A 19262-nucleotide genomic window follows, 5' to 3' on the forward strand; every position below is an offset into this window, starting at 1 on the left:
CCTTACATAAAAGATGAGCTCAATCATACATTTTTTTTTTATGAGTTTTTGTAATTAGGAGGATTCCTCGTCCTTCTCATGTACTTCTATCCATATTTAATACTTATTCCTTTTCCAATAGAAAATAAAATGTATTAAACTATTAAACCCGAATAAGTGATAAAAATGCATCCCAAAATCCCTTAGATACAAACCATTATCATGAAACTGACAGCCAGAAATTCATCCATTTAGAACACAATGTTCAAAGAATTTGTTTTTTTGATAGGCAAATAAGAGCATGTATATTAATAAATATATAAAGGGTGTCAAAATAAAGTGGCGAATACAGTATACCAGAAGTATTCAAAGAAAATGGAGCTGCTGCCAAAAATGATACAAGGAAAAACTCACAATTTGCCAGATCATGAAATCCTGAACTGAACCTGTCCTAAGGGGCCAACAAAGTTTTGAAATGCTATGAGAAACAAAATGAATCATCCAAAAAAAATTTGATAGGTAAAATAAAAGAGTATATATAAAAAGGAGGCGTCAAGAGCATCCCAAAGTATACAGAAAGTAAACGATAGTTGCCAAAAGGCAGAACCAAGAAAAAAAAAGGGGCTACAAAAATAACACCTACCCTCACTAAGAACCTAACCAATCAATAAAGCTAATTAAAGACAAAGGACCATCTTCTAATGAATCATCCAAAATGCCAAGCAAAACACAATGAAATCATTTCAAATGGGTGGGGCATACAGAGTATTTCCCAAGACTACAAAAGCACAAGTATTCATTGAACACTTCGTCACCTCACTAAACAAACTAAGAGTGTTCTTTTTATAGATAATTATAGACAAATGGATAAAACGGAGTCATAAGGTTGCATTCAAAATAAGGCTATCTGCCTGGGATTTTCCGAAAATGACAAACGAAATGCAACTTGATAGTGAAATCAAACTACATTTTTAGCAGGGCAAAGAAATAATTTAAGACACAAGCATCAACCGAGTCATCAGAGAGGTTTGCAGTAACGAACATGGAAAGGCTCCTGCCTGTTACCATTGGTGCACTGGAATGCAATAGGAAATCAACTACACTTCTCTCCATGGGTGATCTGAAACGTTGGTCCATACCTGGCTTCGGAAGGAAAAAATTTACAAGAATTCTCGGCTCCAGGTTCTAAGCAACCATCAAAAGAGGCAGTCATCTAGAAGCAAGACTTACAGTGCATTTGCACTCCACTTCCACCACAGGCTGATTCCTCCTCTTTGTGCTATTGGCAGCAGCAATACCTTCACCCACTTCATTTGGATTATTAAAAAGGTTGAATCATGCCAAGTATCTGAATGTGTTCGGATTATCCTTGTCCCTTTCCAGATAGTCCCTAGTGATCAGGTCTTCAATCCGCTTCTTGATTGCTTTGAAATCAGGCTGGGGATTCAAATTTCAATCCACACTAATGAATTAAAACAAAGGAAATAAACAGATAGCAGATCGTATAAGACCAGATAAAGATACTATAAATACCTTGAACATGCGGCCTAACTGTTCGACACATTCCATAACCAACTGTTGGTGACCCAAAACTTTCCGACTCTTCATGATGCGCACAATTGATGCATCAATGGCATACCGCCTGTCCTTATCAACATCTTCAATCACTTTCTTCTTCTCATCCACAGGAGGAAGAGGAATCTGCAGGGAACATGGTAACATTTCATCCTTCTCATAAAATCACTCTAGGTAAAGGAGATTATTATCTATCAGGGACAGAAGAAGCAGCAGCAGAAGAAACAAGCAGAGACTAATATAAGATATATCAAGATCAATAAAACGGAAAGAATCTCAGCACCTTGATCCTCCTCATTTTGTCCGTAAACTTGGAGTTGAACTCAAAGTAATCAGTTGGAGAGATTGTTTTTGTGTTTGGTTCTTTATTTAAGATCTTATACTTTGCACAGGACAAGGAATGGAGCAGTCTAACAACATCATCATCAGTCAAGTTTAGCTGCGTCATGATTTCTGAATAGCTCAATCTATCGGAGGCATTGAATAGCAGCAAGGCAGAAGCCTATAGAAAAGAAACAATAAAAGCTCAACCCTCTGGGTTGACAATTCATAAATCCCTTCACAGACTAGAAATAAGTTCTATGAAGAACTTACCTGATAGGTTGTCACAATCAACTCCATAGTTTTTGGTTCAAATTTTCCATTGATATTACAAGTACCCAATGAGTATATCCATGTAAGTTTTCTGTGCTTGGTTTTTGTTTGATAGAATTCCCTAAAAACTTCAACACACTTAACCTAAAGCAAAGTAATTGAAAAGAAAAAAAATATTAGCAGCTGCTATAACATACTTAACCTTACAAATGGTATATAAGCAGAATAAATTCTAATTATAATTGTGTCTATACAGATCTATGAGTATACCATCTCTGCAGGAAGGTTGAGATCAAAAGACTTATAACTTGGCCAGAAGCCCGTAGTAAGCACAGTAACAGTCAAGTCAATCCCAGGATTAGCATTTGGATTATTGCTCAGATACTCCTCAAAGTGGGTTTGATTTTCCCTTGCCAATGTCAAATCTGTAACCTGGTAGAAAACACAGCAAATCAGGGAAAAAAGGGAGCTCCATGAGGATCTGATTATAAAGACATAGGAATTCCAATACACATGGGATTCATATAGAGCCACTGACCATCCCCTCCATCTTGGAGGTGAACTGACCACCACATTGCTGCTTCAGCTTAGTCAAAATACTTCTCTCATGGTCATCATTAGCACTCTTGTCAAAAAGAAGTCGCCGAGCAAGCTTTTTCCTGCCAGCAATCATGAAAAATAAAGCAAAACTATATGGATAAAACAAGTCCTATTTCGGTAAATTGATAGAAAAGAAAGCAATTATCCGAAAATGAGAGAAGTTACCTATAGAACTCAGCAAATAGATCTTTATCACTAATATAAGCAAGCAGCTTTACTACCTGCAGATGGATTTAAAAATCCAATCACAAAGTTTAACATCATGCCAATTGAAGGTAAATTGAATACTACAAACAGAGCACACATACCTTCTCAAGTGTTTCCTCAATGGCCTCATCGCTCAGTTTCTCACTCCCACCTTTCTTAAGAATATTATCACAAAAAGTGGCTAGTAGTTCAGCACTTGAGCTTCCAGCAACACCCTTGTTGCAGAAGACCTCAAAAGCCTCCTTGAGTGCCTATAGAGGAAAGCACAAAACATTCTAGTTCAGGGATACGAAGATGAGATCATAGTGAATATGCAGCCATTGTTAATACCAACCTTGTGAAAAAGTGTGTGGTTATTAAAACAATCATTCACATATGCCAGATACTTGTCATGGAGCTCAATTACTTTTCTAACAAAAACCTGAAAACCAGACAATTAAGTCAGTTTCAACACTTGAAAACTATGCATTCGGATCTCAAGTTCAAAAGTAATAAGTTACCTGTTCTTGCAAGCCGACCACATCCCTTTTATCTGCCTGTGAAATTATATTTATTATCATCAGAATCATCAGTAAAATAAGATATTCACAAATATATCATTGCATGTATGTATACCAGGGTTCCTATAAAAAAAAATGTATGTATACCAGGGAATTATATCAATTCTAAGAAACTTCATCTTTAGTCTCAATGCCAGGAGAAATTATAAGTCAATACCACAAACAATGACTATATATGGGCTAAATAAGTTTATTAATCATTCAAAGAGAATCATTTTGATCAGGTTAATCAGTAATTTGTGTTTATGTCCTTGGAGAACTATTATGGAGGAAGAGAGTCACTTTCAATCATTAAGCGAAGTATCAGAATTATTGTTGCTAGATTAAGTGCAAAGGCAAGAGTATATGCAACCATGGTGATTCTTGAATTATTTGGATGAGTTACTTGGCATGAAATAGGATTCCTTTTTAACGCTCTTACAAAGATGATATATTCTGTGACAATCAGGGTTCTATACGTACTGCAAAATAGGATTACTACAGAATGGGAAGAAAAGAATGTATCTGTGCATATTGAACTCTTATATCTCATATGTATGAATTTCACATCCTCAGAAACCAAGTTGAATGATCATGACTAGAGAAAAAAGCAAAATTAAAAGATACAAACCTTCTTGTTGCTTGCTGCATCTTCAGCTTGTTTAACCAAGGCTGTACCTTCGGCAGTAACATGCTGCATTATGGAATACAAGAGAGTACTATATGATTAGAAAATCAAGGAAAAAAAACAAAGAAGAAGAAAAGATACAACACAAATGGTTCCCTTTTATCCAATTAAATGAAAAGGACCCAGAAAAGTTCAAGGTCACAAACCTGCTTAAATATATTAGACACAGGCTCCAAACCGCGTGGTATTTTAGAAAAGAGCCTGTACATCCTTGATAAATCATCCACCTAAAGCAGCAGGAAACACAAGAGCTGAGAAACTTTTTTTTTTTTGATAAGTACAAGAGCTGAGAAACTTCAATCAATGGTAAACTAACAAAAACCAAAGCAGCAAAATATTTGAATAGTAATATATGGAAGAGTAGCACAAACCTTGTCATCTCTAAGCAACGCATGGCACCCAGAGTGCTCCTTCTCAAGCAGTTGGTTTGCAAATACCGACAGCAACTCATTCTGGACTTTCTAAATAAGGAAAAATAAAAACACAACATGAACAACTTTAAACTCAGACCTAAGACTGCAATAAGAATTCAGTCCCTTGGACTAAGCACCCACAAAATATTTTATTTCTCTGAGAAGAGCAAGAACAAACCTCAAGTAGCTTTGGTTCACTACTAGAATGTAGATAATGAGAAACCCTATCTTTCTCTCGTTTCAAACACTCCTCAGCCTGGAGTTCCCAATAACATGCATTAAAGATCAGCTAGGAACAAATAATCTGGATATCAATCCAATAAACAAGATATTTGAAGGTTTACTTTTAACATATAATCTGGACATGAATCTTCCAGGATCCAGTTTGAAGCCTTTCGAGAATAATATGCAGCAGTATCTTTGAGCATGGCTGCTTCAAAATCATTTTCATATTGCTCCATTTGCCCCATTCCAATTTCAACAAATATATCTAAAACATTCTTCAATAAAGCTCGGTCAATCTGCTCTCCCTCGCGCTCTTGATCAATCTGATTCAATAAAGCTTAGTTACTTGACCTCATTTAGGAACTCAGGAGAAGTGCTGTATGGTTGGAGCAATAACACAAACATACCAGAGAAATCACGGCATCCCTGACTTTACTATATAACTCTTGGTAGACCTGTTACCAGAATAGAAATGCCAGTGATGTTTCAGTTCATATAAGGCCAAAAGTGGTTGTGGAAAAAAACAATAACATAGCATTTTTCACTCCAAGCAACCACAGTTGTTAAAAGTGCAAAGAAAGAGAGTTTCTTTATAACAAATATAGGAAATAAGATGGCATGACAGAAAAGGATACAGTCAAGACATACCAGATCACGGAAGCAAGTGAGCCCAACCTCGTTAAGGGCAGGAAGTGACCTCCGAGCAATAAAATATCTATCAAGATAATGGAAGAAACGAGAAAGCCATCTAACCATAACTTTATGATTTGACCACCTTTTCACAAGTTCTCTCAACATGAACTCATCATGCTTCTCTCTTAAAGAGGGCAATACCTAGACAAAAAAACAGAAAAAGAAAAAGAAAAAAAAAGGAAAAAAAAAACACAAGTCAATTAACTCTGAGAAGGAAGCAAATGATAAAAGTGCAGAGGATTCTAAAGAATCAATTGATACAAAGAGTTCATTACAATCAAAATTATTAACATTTAAAATAGCTCATAATAATAATGTTGAGCTGGACACACGATAAGATCAAAACATATAGCAATTAGAGGTACAACTGTCGGTTGCAATATTAGTACCACAAACTTGGAAAGCATTAGAAGAACATTGAGAAAATCCAAGGTAAAAATTGAGCTTTAGGAGTTTGTTATAAATGCAATATTTTCAGTCAGTATAGATTATTTTGGAATATTTTTAGCTTCTCTTTTATATAATCCTATTTATTTATCTTTGCAAATTTTGGATTTAATTGGAAATGGAATTGCTGATAAAAGTTGTATATATCTATATAATAAAAAGAGATAAAAAAAATAAAATAAAATATAAAAATATAAAACCTGCATCTTCAAGTGACAATAGGATGGATTCACTAATCTAAAATTTCTTCAAGTACAAAAGACTAATCTAATAATAAATCATCACAAATATCTAAAAACATCAACTTTAGATATTTGTACCCTGTCGAAATAAGGAACCATGGCATATATGTTTGGAATAGATTCCATTTTGATAGTTTTGAAAAAGCACCATCTAGTTGAAAGGTTCTACACATCTGCCAATTCAAGGGGAAACGCCTTCCCATCATATAGTTGGATATTTTCAATATGACTATGAAGGTGATTCCCATCATCTCATAAAAAAGGTCAACGGTAATGTTCTAATGCAACAATACTGGTGCTGCTAGCAAGGTTATGGGGATTGTAAATGGCAATATGGTGGAGGTTTCAGCACAAGAACCACTGCCATTTAATATAGAAGTAAAAGAATTTAACAAAGTTCCATGTATTTAAAAATTTGTAACACATCAGTCAAGCACTAATCCTGTTTCCTGTCTCTCTGACATTAACTGTTAAATAAGTTTCTGCTCTATGTTCTTTATCTTCTTCACTCATCTTCGCTACAATCCAAACATTTCTCTTTTTCTTTTTTTTGCTTATCCCTTCTAAAAATGATAGCTCATCCCCAATCAACTTTGGGGAAAGTACCTTGTTTTATAGGCAAATAATTGCCTAACAAAAAAAGGAACACCAAAAAGAGAAAAGAAAAAGCATCTATCACTTTGGCAAGACTCTCAAAGATCCATAAAATCTAACAAAGTCAAAATAACATTTTCCAGAGATCCTCAGCACTAAAAAAAGGAACGAATAAAAGACTGATCAAAGTGATACCTTCGAACGTAAAAATAATTTTACTCCTGCCCAATGGTTGAAAACAAGCCCAACAGGGTTGTCCTACACTTCATTTCTTCCCCTCAAAATTCCCAAGCCACCCAATAAAACCTTTCATACCAACCAAGAGAACACCTAAGCAAGGCCCACATAACAATAACAACTGTCATAAGCTCCTAGCTTTACCATAAAGGATTAGAATATGGTTGGTGGATCCTCCATTGCTCTTACAGAACAATACCAGTTAAGCTAACAGCCAACCTCTTCTCCTAAGTTGGTCCATTGTCCAAATACAATGTTTTAAAAGGCCAAAGGCAGTCTTGACGTGTTTTCCCCAAATGAGGTGCAACATAAGCCTTGAGGTGGACTAAGGCATAAGCCTCAACTTTTATAATAATAAAAAGAAAAAAATCTTAAAAATCAGAAAAATACTAATTAAATCACATAAAAATTAAATAATAAGAAAACCATACAATATATAATAATCAAATTAATTGTATGTCATCTTCAATAGCTTCTAATTTAGTTTTTTGTGTCTCTTCTAAAATCTAACTCTCACATGCTTTTATCAAATAATCTTCAAACTACATCACTATCATAAGTAGGATCCTCTAATGAATCACAATTATATCCAATTGCTCTAATATCCGCTCCATCAAAGTTAATGTCAATCCATTTTTCTTCTTTATCCATTAATTAAAGTGATTTTTTTATCCTTTATCCATCAATAATAAGATAACAATAACGGATTCAGAAATTGATCTCCTTCAGAGATTAATGTCCTCTCTTAGTTCTATGTTTTTCTCTCCTTCTTCATCATATTCAAGAGCGTGGTCTTTGTCTTTGTCTTCGTCAGGATTGTTTTCAGTGAAATCTTTTTTCTTGGCCTTGTCAAAAGTCTCAAATCCTATATTGTTCCTTCCGGCCAAGTTCTTATGGAGTTCAAAAGTCCCTTCAAAGGTTAAGGCCCTCGCTTGGTTAGTAGCACATGGGAAGGTAAACACCAATGACAAGTTGCAATTGAGAAGACCCTACAAAGCCTCTGTCCTCAATGGTGCATTCTTTGCAAAGGAAATGGAGAGTCGATTGACCACCTTTTTCTTCATTGTCCCGTTACCATTGGACTCTGGCACAGGTTGTTCAATCTAGTAGGGTTGGTTTGGGTCCCTCCAAGGAGTCTTGAGGACATGTTGGTTATTACTTTTAAAGGCTTGGGGAACTCATTAAGAGGCAAGACACTTTGGCAAATTGCTTGCCTTACTTTGATTTGGATGGTGTGGCAAGAGAGAAACAATAGGATCTTTGAGGATAAAGGGAGAACAGAAGAGATGGTATGGGATTTGATTCGGTTTTATTCTTCTCTATAGGCTTCTTGTACTGAAGCGTTTAGAGGAGTTCCTCTAAATGTTTTACAACTCAACTGGATTGCGGTTTGCATTTCAAAAGTTTGAAGATTGATGGGGTTTCTCTTCGTTTTTAGAGTTCTATTGTTGGGAATTTCTCCTTTGTTCAATTTGTGTAGGAAGGACCTCTCATCTTTCCCTTGGTTTTTTCTCTTTCTTTTGTTTCTTTTGTTTCTTTTATCTCTCCTGTATTTGTTCTTATATTAATATATTCTTCTTCGTTTCTGATAAAAAAAAATGATAATAAGATAATAATTTATTTTTATTTTTTTTGATTGGAAACGCCACAAAGATATATTAATATAAAAAAGAAGTACAAGAAGAAGGATGAGAAATCCTTCCACCAAAGACAACTAAATTACAAGAAAATACACTTAAAACAAACGACCTCCCACTAAGGACCAAACCCTATGGAGTACACACCGCTATCCAATCCAGTTGAATCACATTAAGGGGAATCCCCTTAAATGCCTTGGAACAGAAAGCCCAAAGGGAAGCAAGGAAAACAATAGAGTCCCAAAGGAACCCTAAATTCCTTGCTTTATCCTAAAAAATCCTTGCGTTTCTTTCCCACCACACAACCAGAATTAGAGCCATGCTCGCAGCTTGCCATAAAACTATCCCTCTCTTAGAATTACCGAAGCCTTTAAATTTGATGGACATCATGTCATATATGCTCCTTGGGGGAACCCAATCCATCTTAGCCAACTGAAATAACCTACAGTGACTAACGATTCTTTTATTTTTCATCCTAATCTCTTTCTTTCATTTCCATTTAAAAGGTTAATTGGTAGTCAACTAAGCCCTTATTTTTTTAAAGGTTTAACCCTAATCTTGGATGCAAAACAATACTTATAAATCTATACCAAAACCCTATAAAGCACAAGTCACTACAACAAAAAAATAAAGGCTTAAACCTCTTAACAAATGTATATAAAAAACCGATGAAGGCCCTAAACCCATTAAAACCTTTTGAATAATTGAGGCTTAAGCCTCAATAGCCTCAAGGCTATGACCCACAATCATGTGAGGCTTAAACCTCAATTACCCTCTATTAAGGCTATAGCCACAATAGCCTTTTAAAACATTGTCCAAATCATTTACCAAGAAGCCTCCCATGCAAAAAAGCCACTTCCATGGAAGCCCATGAACCCTAACCTTCTTTGAGGAAAGGCTGAAAGGGAATGGGAAGAAAGAGAACAAAAAGCAAACAATTACAAAATTTGTAAAAAATGACCAAGAAATTTGTTGGCACATAAAAAGGAAAATCCAATTCATTAGGTAGTGTTTTCCCACCAAATTAGACTATCCAAATCCAAGTTTGAAATACTAGGAACCACAAATGTGTTTGTTGAACAAATTTTTTCAAGTACTGAAAAAAGGGGTTGGACCACCAGTGAATACAATGTATTAAGGGCTTTCCTACAAGGACAAAGTGCCAACACAAAGAAAAAGGGAAGGAAAACTATAAAACCACAAGACATGTGTCAAAGGAAATCTAGCATTGAATTCCCCTCCCTTACTGATATTCAAACACCCGATAAGAAAGAAAACTTGGAAAAAAGATGCCACAATTTGGCAATGGGACCATAGGGGATTCTTCACCTTATTATGGGAGTCTTGCTGAAAGTCGTGCCTTGTATTCTTATTCAATGAGGTAATAAAATAAAAGTTAGGGTTGATGGCTTGTAATCTCTTGGGTGTTTTGTGGGCCTCTTGTTTCAATCTCATGTAGCTTTTGGGAAGGTTGGCTTAGAGGGGCTCCAAGTACCGCACAATCGTGAAAAATTACAAGGGAAAATCATGCTTATGACACATTCTATGGGAAGAGCTTGGGGAAAGGGGAAAAAAATGCATCTTGTGAGCTGGTCAAACGTGTGCAAGGGTAAGAAGTATGAAGGGTTGGGAATGAGAAGGCTATAGGTCCTTAATCTAGCCTTACTAGGCAAATGGATGTGAACGTTTTCTCTTGAGAATGAGACCATGTGGAGGAAGATCATCCTTGAAAATTTTGGGAGTTAGAGGGAGAGAGGGAAAGAGGGTAGTGCACTCGAGAAGTGAGGGAGTCTTTTGGTATGAGCTCAAAAAAGGATGGGAGGCATTAGTCTCATATTAGCTATCCGAATCAAAATTGGTAGATAGACAAAATTTTTGTGGGTCATATGGCTGAGGGAGGATTGGTTAAAAGACATTTTCCCTAAGCTCTTTAGACTAGCTTTTAACAAGAATGCTACCATTGCAGATTTATGGCAAGGGGAGGGAGCAGAGGCCATTAGATATTGCAACGAAGGCTCTTCTGAAATTGGGAGTTGGAGGATGTGGCCTAATTTATGGATCTTATTTACTCTACAAGAGTACAAGAAAGAGAGGACACTTTATTTTGGAGGGAGGATAAGAGGGGCAGTTTTAGCGCAAAGTTGTTCTACAACTCATTATGTGCTAAAACTAAAGTAGTATTCCTAGCCAAAGAGATTTAAGGATCTTGAGCTCCCCTTAGATTGTGTTTTTTTTGCATGGGAAGCAATTTGGGGGGAGATTTTAATGGTAGATATTTTCATAAAGAGGGGGTGGATGATGGTCAACAGATAGTCTTTGTAAACACAATGAAAAATCACTTGATCATGTCTTAATTCACTATGAAAAGACAAGAATGCTACAAGCACTTCCCTTAGCAATCTTTGGCCTAAAAATGGGAATGAGTGTCTAACTTCAATGAGAAATCTCCTCCTAGAGTGGAAATTTAAGGTGCCAGATAAGAAGAAAATAATTTTTTGTCATATGGCTCCTCTTTGTTTGTTTTGGTGTATATGGAGAGCGCAACAAAGGGATTTTCAATGTGTAACTCTCACATTAAAGGTTGAAGGAGTTCTTAAATCCCTATTGTAGTGGTCTCACACTTTGATGGAAAGGTTGAAGGAGTTCTTAACACTCATAGAAAAGATTATTTTGTCGTATGGCTGCTCTTTGTTTGTTTTGCTGTATATGGAGAGCGCAACAAAAGGATTTTCAATGTATAACTCTCATATTAAGGTTGAAGGAGTTCTTAAATCCCTATTGTAGTGGTCTCACACTTTGATGGAAATGGAGAGTTAATTATTGATGGATTTCTTAGATAGTCTAACTTGTGAATAGTGTGGTCTTTTGTAAGTTGTTTTGGTATATGTCTCTTGGTGTTTGTTGTAATATTGCATATACTACCTGCATAAAAAAAGAGGTAAACTGGCTTATGGGACTAAAGTAGAGGATTCAAAAATTTGAATCCTCAAAGGTACACTACCTAGAACCTATTTTTCTCAAATCTCATTCTAGGTTTACTCATTATCTTCTATTTTTTCATACTACCTCAAGACAAACCAAATGTCTTCAAAAAGTAAAATGATTTTTATCATATATGAAAAGGAGAAGTCTAGGTAATGCACTACTCTATAAGAGGAAATCTCCTGAGTTAGCATGGTTCTTTTGTGGGGGAAGAAGTGGAAAAAAGCTTGGCGGATTGCTCATTTGTACGTGTTTTGGATGTTACGGAAGGTAAGATATAGGAAGTCATTCAATCTATCAAAAAAAAGATATAGGAAGTCATTCAAAAATGCAGAATAGACAGATCAATTGATGAGATCTTCCTTCTTGTGTATCCTTTTGGATTGTGCTATAATGTACATAAATGACAATTCTATGTTAATGATAGGCTTTGTGGATTGGTTGAGTTTGAAGTCAAGAGAGGAAGGTTGTTTATATATATATACCTTGTTGCATGTACACAAAAAAAAAAAAAAAAGAAGGAAAGGCCAAAGGCACTCAAATATAAGCAATGTATGGAAAAGGTCAAATAAAAACTGCTAGGGGAGGATACAGTATAGCAGTTCATTTTCGTTTGTGCTGCGTGTTCCTGTTGGACTGCACATGCAGTAGCTGTAGGAAGTACAGTATAGTTCCAAAGTGATTTCATTCACCAATTCAGGCTCAAGTCCTTCCTTTACATCAGTGGACCTACAGAGATGATGTCGTAGGAAGAAGGGAATATTGCAGGGATGGAGAACAACAACACAACTACAGTTTGGATTCTAAAAGAGGTTAGCCATAAGTTATTTCAAGTTGATTGTCTAACGAGTTCCAGAAATGTCTCCAAGTGAGTAAACAACTCTACCAACAAATAATTGGAAAATGGAAAAGTTTGTGGGAGTTATACATTTCATCACCACTTTGTGGAAAATTGTTAGTATGATGTGTTAGGTACCTATAACTCACCGGTGAAATAGTGTCTCTCAAGTGCAGAGATGAGAAAAACAAACAAAATCCACAACAAAGAATCTATTTGAGATACTATTGATCCTTTCCCAAAGTAAAATCCTCTAGTTATAATACGCTGAACTGGTGATCAGCATCTCAATATCTTCAAAAATTATATCATTCTGCTTTTCAAAGACTCCAAAAGAATGTATGCAAAAGCGCACTCCAAACCCTCCTCACCCTCTTTCCTAGAAAAAGATCCTCAGCAAGCTACAGATACCAGGTTCTGAGTCTCTTGATAACTTAGAAGATGTTATCAAAAGAAAACAATCCATGTGATTTGCCTACGCAATCTGACTAGAAATACAATTTCCAATTTCTTATATAACTAAGGTAACTTATCCAATAGGCTGTGATGATCATTCATTACCACCATCCATGAATCTACAACCATTCAAAACTTAACAACAACTATGAAACATCATCCAGTGGGAAAAGTTTAGAAAGGAATTACAACTCTTTGTAAGCCATACCCACCTAACCCAACCTACCACCACCACCACCACAAATAAATCAATTAAAGAAAACCTCCATAAAGTTGAACCTGCCAAAAGATCTCTAAATTTCTTGTTTGATACATGGAATGACTTTACAAAAAAATTGAACAGAATAAAAGCAATGCAAGCCCCTTGAGGTGTAGTTCAATGGTAGTGCAGTCTATCATTGAACCGCATGTCCTGATTCAAGCTTCCCTGGTAGTTGAGTAGTCTAAGGTAGAAGAGAGGGTGTATCACTCAGGTTTGGCTCCAAGCAGTTGGGATAAATACCTTCTTGTCGGGTTGAATTTCCCATTATAGAAAAAATAGAATAAAATCAATGCAAAGCCTCAAAACAGTAATCATTAATATCTCTAAGGGATATCTATATGAATACACCACCTATCCTCAATAACACATTGATAAAAAATAAATAGATATAAAAAGGAATAAAATAAAAAACCTATTCAATAAATTCCCCTTTAGACCATCTCAATCACATGAAATTAGACAATGGGCATAACCTACTTTGAATTTCTTGTTGTTTTGTTGCTTTACTAAGATGTCGATTCTCACAAACATGACACACTTGTCTCATATGGTAATCCTAAGTTTAACTTATCAAAAAAAATATGCTAATCCTAAATTTTAATGATATCATAAATACCAATGATTCACAAGTGAAAACACAGTAAATAATAATATCGAACTATTAAAATTTACAAATGATTCCAAAAGTTGAAGGGATAGTAGGGAAATTGTTTTTTAAAACAGTTTGCCCATACTTTAAAACATAGAATATTTTTCTAATTTAAAAGACATATTTAACAAATTATTGATAAAGAATAATTGGAGATATAGAAAATACTTTGAGAACTTTTGCATTGTATGGAAGTGTATAATACCATCACAAATAATAAATTGATAAAGTTGTTTTTCATATTTGAGGTATTAAACAAAATTTTGTTCTTGAAACCAATTAAAAACAGCTTTTAAAAATTGTTATTAATTTTTTAAAAATTGAACCAATATATAAGTGAGATAATGTATTAATAAATGTTGAAAGCGCACAAGAGGACATAAGACATTTACAAAGAGCACTAGACATAAAATAAAAAATTTAAAAAAAACAAAAGGAAAGAGGGAACACAAAAAAATACTCCCTCATCGATATGTGTATATCCACTGCCTATATACACCCTAACCCACATAGAGAAATTGTTAAGGAAAACATTTTTTAACCTTTGATCTAACAATTCCTGACATTCAAGAAATCTCCTATTTATTTCATTCCAAATCTTCCAGAAAATACAAGGAGAAGCAGCTCTCCAAACCTTAATCCACCTTCTATCTACAAAAGAGTCATGTCACCCTAGGAGAGTTTCCCTAATCAACTCAAATGAAACCCACTAAATACCAAAAATGGAGAACACCAGCTGCCATAAAATTCTCGCCTTGTCACAATGAAGAAGGATATGATCAATGGACTCCAAATCCTCTTTACACAATGAAGGAGGATATGATCAATGAACCAATATTATTAAGCTATCAATTTTTCTAAAAACTTAAGTTGTTAGGATTTGAATTCATAATGTGTATATCTTATCTTTAACACTCCCCTCAAGCCTAAGTCTAAATACACCAAGATGATCTTACGAAGGGAAGGTTTGATACTTAATTTCTCACTTAAAAAATATCAAAACATTTTTATTTCAAAGCAATAAGCATGGAAATCCTTCATGTGGCGATGGAGGACAATCTATCCCACAACTCCAATCTAAAGTCTTCCCTTCAAGCCAATAAGATCTAAATTACAAATAAAATTATTGTTTTTTATAGGGAAAGCAAAGGTGTATATACATACATACGTATGTAAGTGTGCGTGTGCGTGTGTGTGTCTATATATATATATATATAAGGAAACGCTAAAAGAGCACCCCAATGTACACAAGAAGTATACAACAGTCGCCAACAAATAAAATAAAATTATTGTTATACCACCCAAAGACAAAATGATTGGCCTTAATGGAAGAAGACCCCTTCAGCAGCTTTCCAGAGGAATAGAGATCAGACTAAATAAATCACAGTTGTCCTGACTGAAAATGAACACCAACATTAACAGCAATTCCTACATCTCAAACACCCATTTCAATTAACCGACTGGACCTTCCTAGGTGATACTAGATAGCATAACAGTAGTAGAATCTTGCTCCCAGTTACATCAGACAGTGTCGTTGTTGAGAGTACTACATTTCAAATTCATGTCATGACAACAAAATGAATATACACAAAAAAGATAAGATGGATGAAATGTATTTTACCGTCGTAGTAATGTACTCTTCAAAAGATTCCCGATATTTGTCATAAAGCTGTTGGGAGTAGTCATGAGGGGGCTTTTGAGTACACATGTTATAGATGGTACTGTATGCAAAATTAAGGAAAATAACTACATTATCAGAGACTATTAACAATCAGTAAGAATAAACATAGATAAACAACCAACAAAAAGGATACGTATAGAGCATCATGTAGTCCTCCGAGCTAAACTGCGGCTCAGGTAATCCTTCTAGAATGTTCTTCAATTTGGTGATCCCCTTCTGCATAAACTCCCATCCTTGCTCCAAATCAATGGTCTTCCGCTCATTCATCGTCATATCGCCAAACCCCAATTATCGGTTCCAGAATCAAAATCTGCAATTCGCAACTTCAAATCATTAAACCAACCGCAATGGCAAACCCAAAATTAATCTCTGCACGACAAAAACCCTATTAGAATTTCATCCAGAGAAGCTAAAATCATCATAAACCCAAGAAGCCGGAGGAAAGAAACTCAGAAAAGTCATCCCACCCCCAAAACCCCAAAAAGATCCCAAGTTTTCCCATTTCCCCATGATTCACCGCAAACTCAAAACCCCGAAATTCCCCCTATCACCCGAATCGACGCTCCCCATCGGCCACCGACTTAAATCATCACGAAACCGACATCGACAAAAACCAAAATCACCGAAAACCCCTAAAAATAAACCAAGAATAAGAACAAGAAGATCGAAACCTGATTTTGGTGGAGGAGAAGAACCCTAATAAAGGAGCGTAGAATTGGAAACCCTAGAAATTGAGGTGAGGAGGAAGAAACTCCGACAGAGCATTGATGAAAAAAGTTGAAGCCCGAAAGGGCGAGTTGGGTGAGATGTGGTCTGTCCCTCTCTTCTGATTTCGACTCCTTGTATTATGCTTTTATTTCACAAGTAGCCTCATTTTTCACTTATTTCTATAACTTCCCTCCTTATTTGTGGTTCTAAATCTTTTTCCATCCAATTTCAAATATTTTAAGTAATTAGTTTTAATGTTGTTTGTTATTTGAAATGGTATTTCATTTTTTTTCCATTTTATTTATTTATTTGTTTGCTTGGAGGCTTTGGAGTGGATATCCAAATATCCCCTTTCCCCACTTGTATTCTTTAAATATTTTAAAAAAAAAAAATTGTCCGGACATCAATAAATTTCATGAAATCATGGTCCCATCATGCTAAAATATACATAATATATTCATAACCATTTTATGTATTATTTTAAGTTTCTATTCCATGGCTTGTCAATCATCTTTAAAGTGAAAACTGAAAGGGAAAGCTTTGCACATTAACACAACAAAATCCATGAGATGATTTATTGGATCTCTCATTTTATTTTAGGTATGCGATTTTGAGAATATAAATCCAAGAAGAACTTCAGTATGCACAGTACGAGGAGTCAACGACATTCTAACTAATCCCTCGACAATTCAATTAACCAACCGTCAAACTATAACTTTAACATTGCGTCGTCCACCCTTTCATGAAATCCACGCAAACCTTCAACTTGTTGAACTATAACTCTTAACTCATATTTGCCTTTAACGAAGCCTTGAAATGGTTTACGAGGTCTCTCATTTTGTCATAAATTTGAAATTTCAAAAATATAAATCCAAAAAGAATTTCAGTATGCAAACATGTAGAGCCAACGACATTCCAAGTAATCCCTTAATAATTCAACTAACTAACTGTCAAACCATAACTCTAATATTGCGTCATCCACCCTTCATAAAATCCACGCGAGCCTTCAACTTGTCGAGCCATAACTCTAACCCACTTTTGCCTTTAACAAAGCCTTAAGATGATTTATGAGATCTCTTATTATATGTTAAGTCTAAAATTCCAATAAGATAAATCTAAAAGGAATTTAAGTATGCAAAACATGTGAAGTTAACGTCATTCCAACTAACCCCTTGACTATTCAACTAACCAATTATCAAACTATAACTATAATGTTATGTTTTTCACCATTTCATAACACGAGTTTTCAACTTATCAAACTATAACTCTAATGCACTTTAGTGTTTAACAAAGTTGACGAACTATGTCATTCCTTAATGACTCATTTTCTTCAAAAGGAATAGAGTTGGTTTTAAAAACATGGGAGAATGTTCTCTCGCCAAGTTTACCTGTAATTTTTTCTTATCACACATCAATAACTCGTTCACATCAAAACTCTCATTTAATAATGAAAATGATCGTTTTGTCATTTCAAATATTATTACACCTATTGCAATATTTAGTCATTACACTGAAAATATACTTATAATTCTCTTTCGTCCATGGCTAAGTAACTTATTAACATTATTTATTTTCTTTGGTGTTATTCTTATAGACGACCCCAAAGTGTAGGAGTATTCAAAGACGTCAAGCCCCTTTTGCTAATTACACTATTTATAGTACTTTTTTTGAACTATTTTAGGATTACAAATACAAGGAATGTATAATAGGCTTCATTGGATCGTGGTACCATTGCGCACTACATTTGAAAGTTTTGTTCCATGATGAGTCCTCCATATTTGAAATGAACGAAAAGTCAATGGAGACATTTTGAAGAAATCTTTTACAATGATACCCTTTCTATGATTTGACTTTTTATTAAATTTGGATTTTGAATAATGAGTTGAAGTTAATATTATTTAATTGGGTTATTTTAAAATATACATATATAATTTAGAGTCTATTTTACTGTATTTTTAGAAAGCATTTTTAAATTTTAAAAAATGAAAAAACATTTTTTAAATTTTGAAAAATCATTTATAACATTTTTTGGAGAAATTTTTGATAGGTGATTGTTAAAAAATACTTCTAAAAAAACATTTTCATTAAAAATATTTTCAATAAAAACTCACACTCTTATTGTTGTCTTTTTTTTTTTCTTTCAAAAATCATTGCAATTTATCTTATAAATCTAATTTTGGAATAAAATCTAGGACTCTTATTTTCAAACTCATATTTGGAAATTATTTTAAAAAGTTTGAGGAAGAAATGGATAATATATATAAAAAGGAAAAAGTTAGAAAACTTTATAAAATTATTATTTTTATTTGGTTGTCCATGAAAACATAAAAGTAAAAAGAAAAAAAAAATAAGTACATGTTTGGAACCATTTTTTAGAACAATTTTCTTTTATTCAAAATAAAAAATACATGTTTTGTGTTTTTAAGAAGAAAAAATAAGATGTTTTCAAACAACATATTTTAATTGTTTTTATTTTATTTTATTGTTTTCACTTGTTTTTAGAGAATTATTTTTAAAAATAATTATACAAACATGTAAAATGATTAAAAATAAAACACTATATATAAAAATTATTTTTAAAACATATTTAAAAATATTAAAAACAGGTTAACAGACTTTTATTTTACAAAAACCATTTTTCAGAATTGTTTTAAAAAATAGTTACAAAGACCCTAAATTATTGAGGAATTGATTTTCCCCCAACTTTTTACACTTTTTTCCTTAATTTGATAGAATGAAAACTTTTAAGTATTCCCTATTTTCCTTATTTTTTTATAATAATTTTTTCATGACATCCAAATGCAAAAAAAAAAAAAAAAAAAACCCTCTTAATAGTTTTTACTCTTTCATTATACTTTTTAATAACCAAATTACCCTTAATCTTTTTTTAAAAATAAGAAAATAATATCCAAAGCTATTATAAAAAAATTATTTTAGGATTAAAACACCCTATGTGGAAATAAGTGTAAATGAGGACTCCGAGCTTGAGTCATTAGTTCACTTAATTATCACTCAC

General features: G+C 34.1%; 1 protein-coding gene across 2 annotated transcripts; it reads right to left on the minus strand.

The window, feature by feature from the left end:
- Positions 1-799: 799 nt before the first annotated feature.
- On the minus strand, positions 800-16411 carry LOC100233054 (cullin-1). 2 transcript variants are annotated; one of them, XM_002272159.5, is made up of 20 exons: positions 16210-16411; positions 15672-15848; positions 15479-15578; positions 5469-5654; positions 5228-5275; positions 4940-5143; positions 4774-4851; positions 4554-4643; positions 4329-4409; positions 4126-4188; positions 3456-3491; positions 3290-3376; positions 3057-3206; positions 2914-2969; positions 2687-2807; positions 2419-2580; positions 2149-2292; positions 1838-2056; positions 1513-1680; positions 800-1416 (listed from the first exon to the last, which is right to left on the minus strand). In XM_002272159.5, the coding sequence occupies exons 2-20, from the start codon at positions 15809-15811 to the stop codon at positions 1315-1317; spliced, it is 2235 nt and encodes a 744-aa protein (XP_002272195.1). In that variant the 5' UTR covers positions 15812-15848; positions 16210-16411; the 3' UTR covers positions 800-1314. The 2 variants fall into 2 exon arrangements, with proteins under 2 accessions (XP_002272195.1, XP_010649725.1); XM_010651423.3 differs by having other exon boundaries at positions 15672-15907; positions 16210-16380.
- Between the last annotated feature and the right edge of the window lie 2851 nt (positions 16412-19262).

The sequence above is a fragment of the Vitis vinifera genome, chromosome 5, assembly GCF_030704535.1.
Source record: "Vitis vinifera cultivar Pinot Noir 40024 chromosome 5, ASM3070453v1".
NCBI lineage: Eukaryota > Viridiplantae > Streptophyta > Magnoliopsida > Vitales > Vitaceae > Vitis > Vitis vinifera.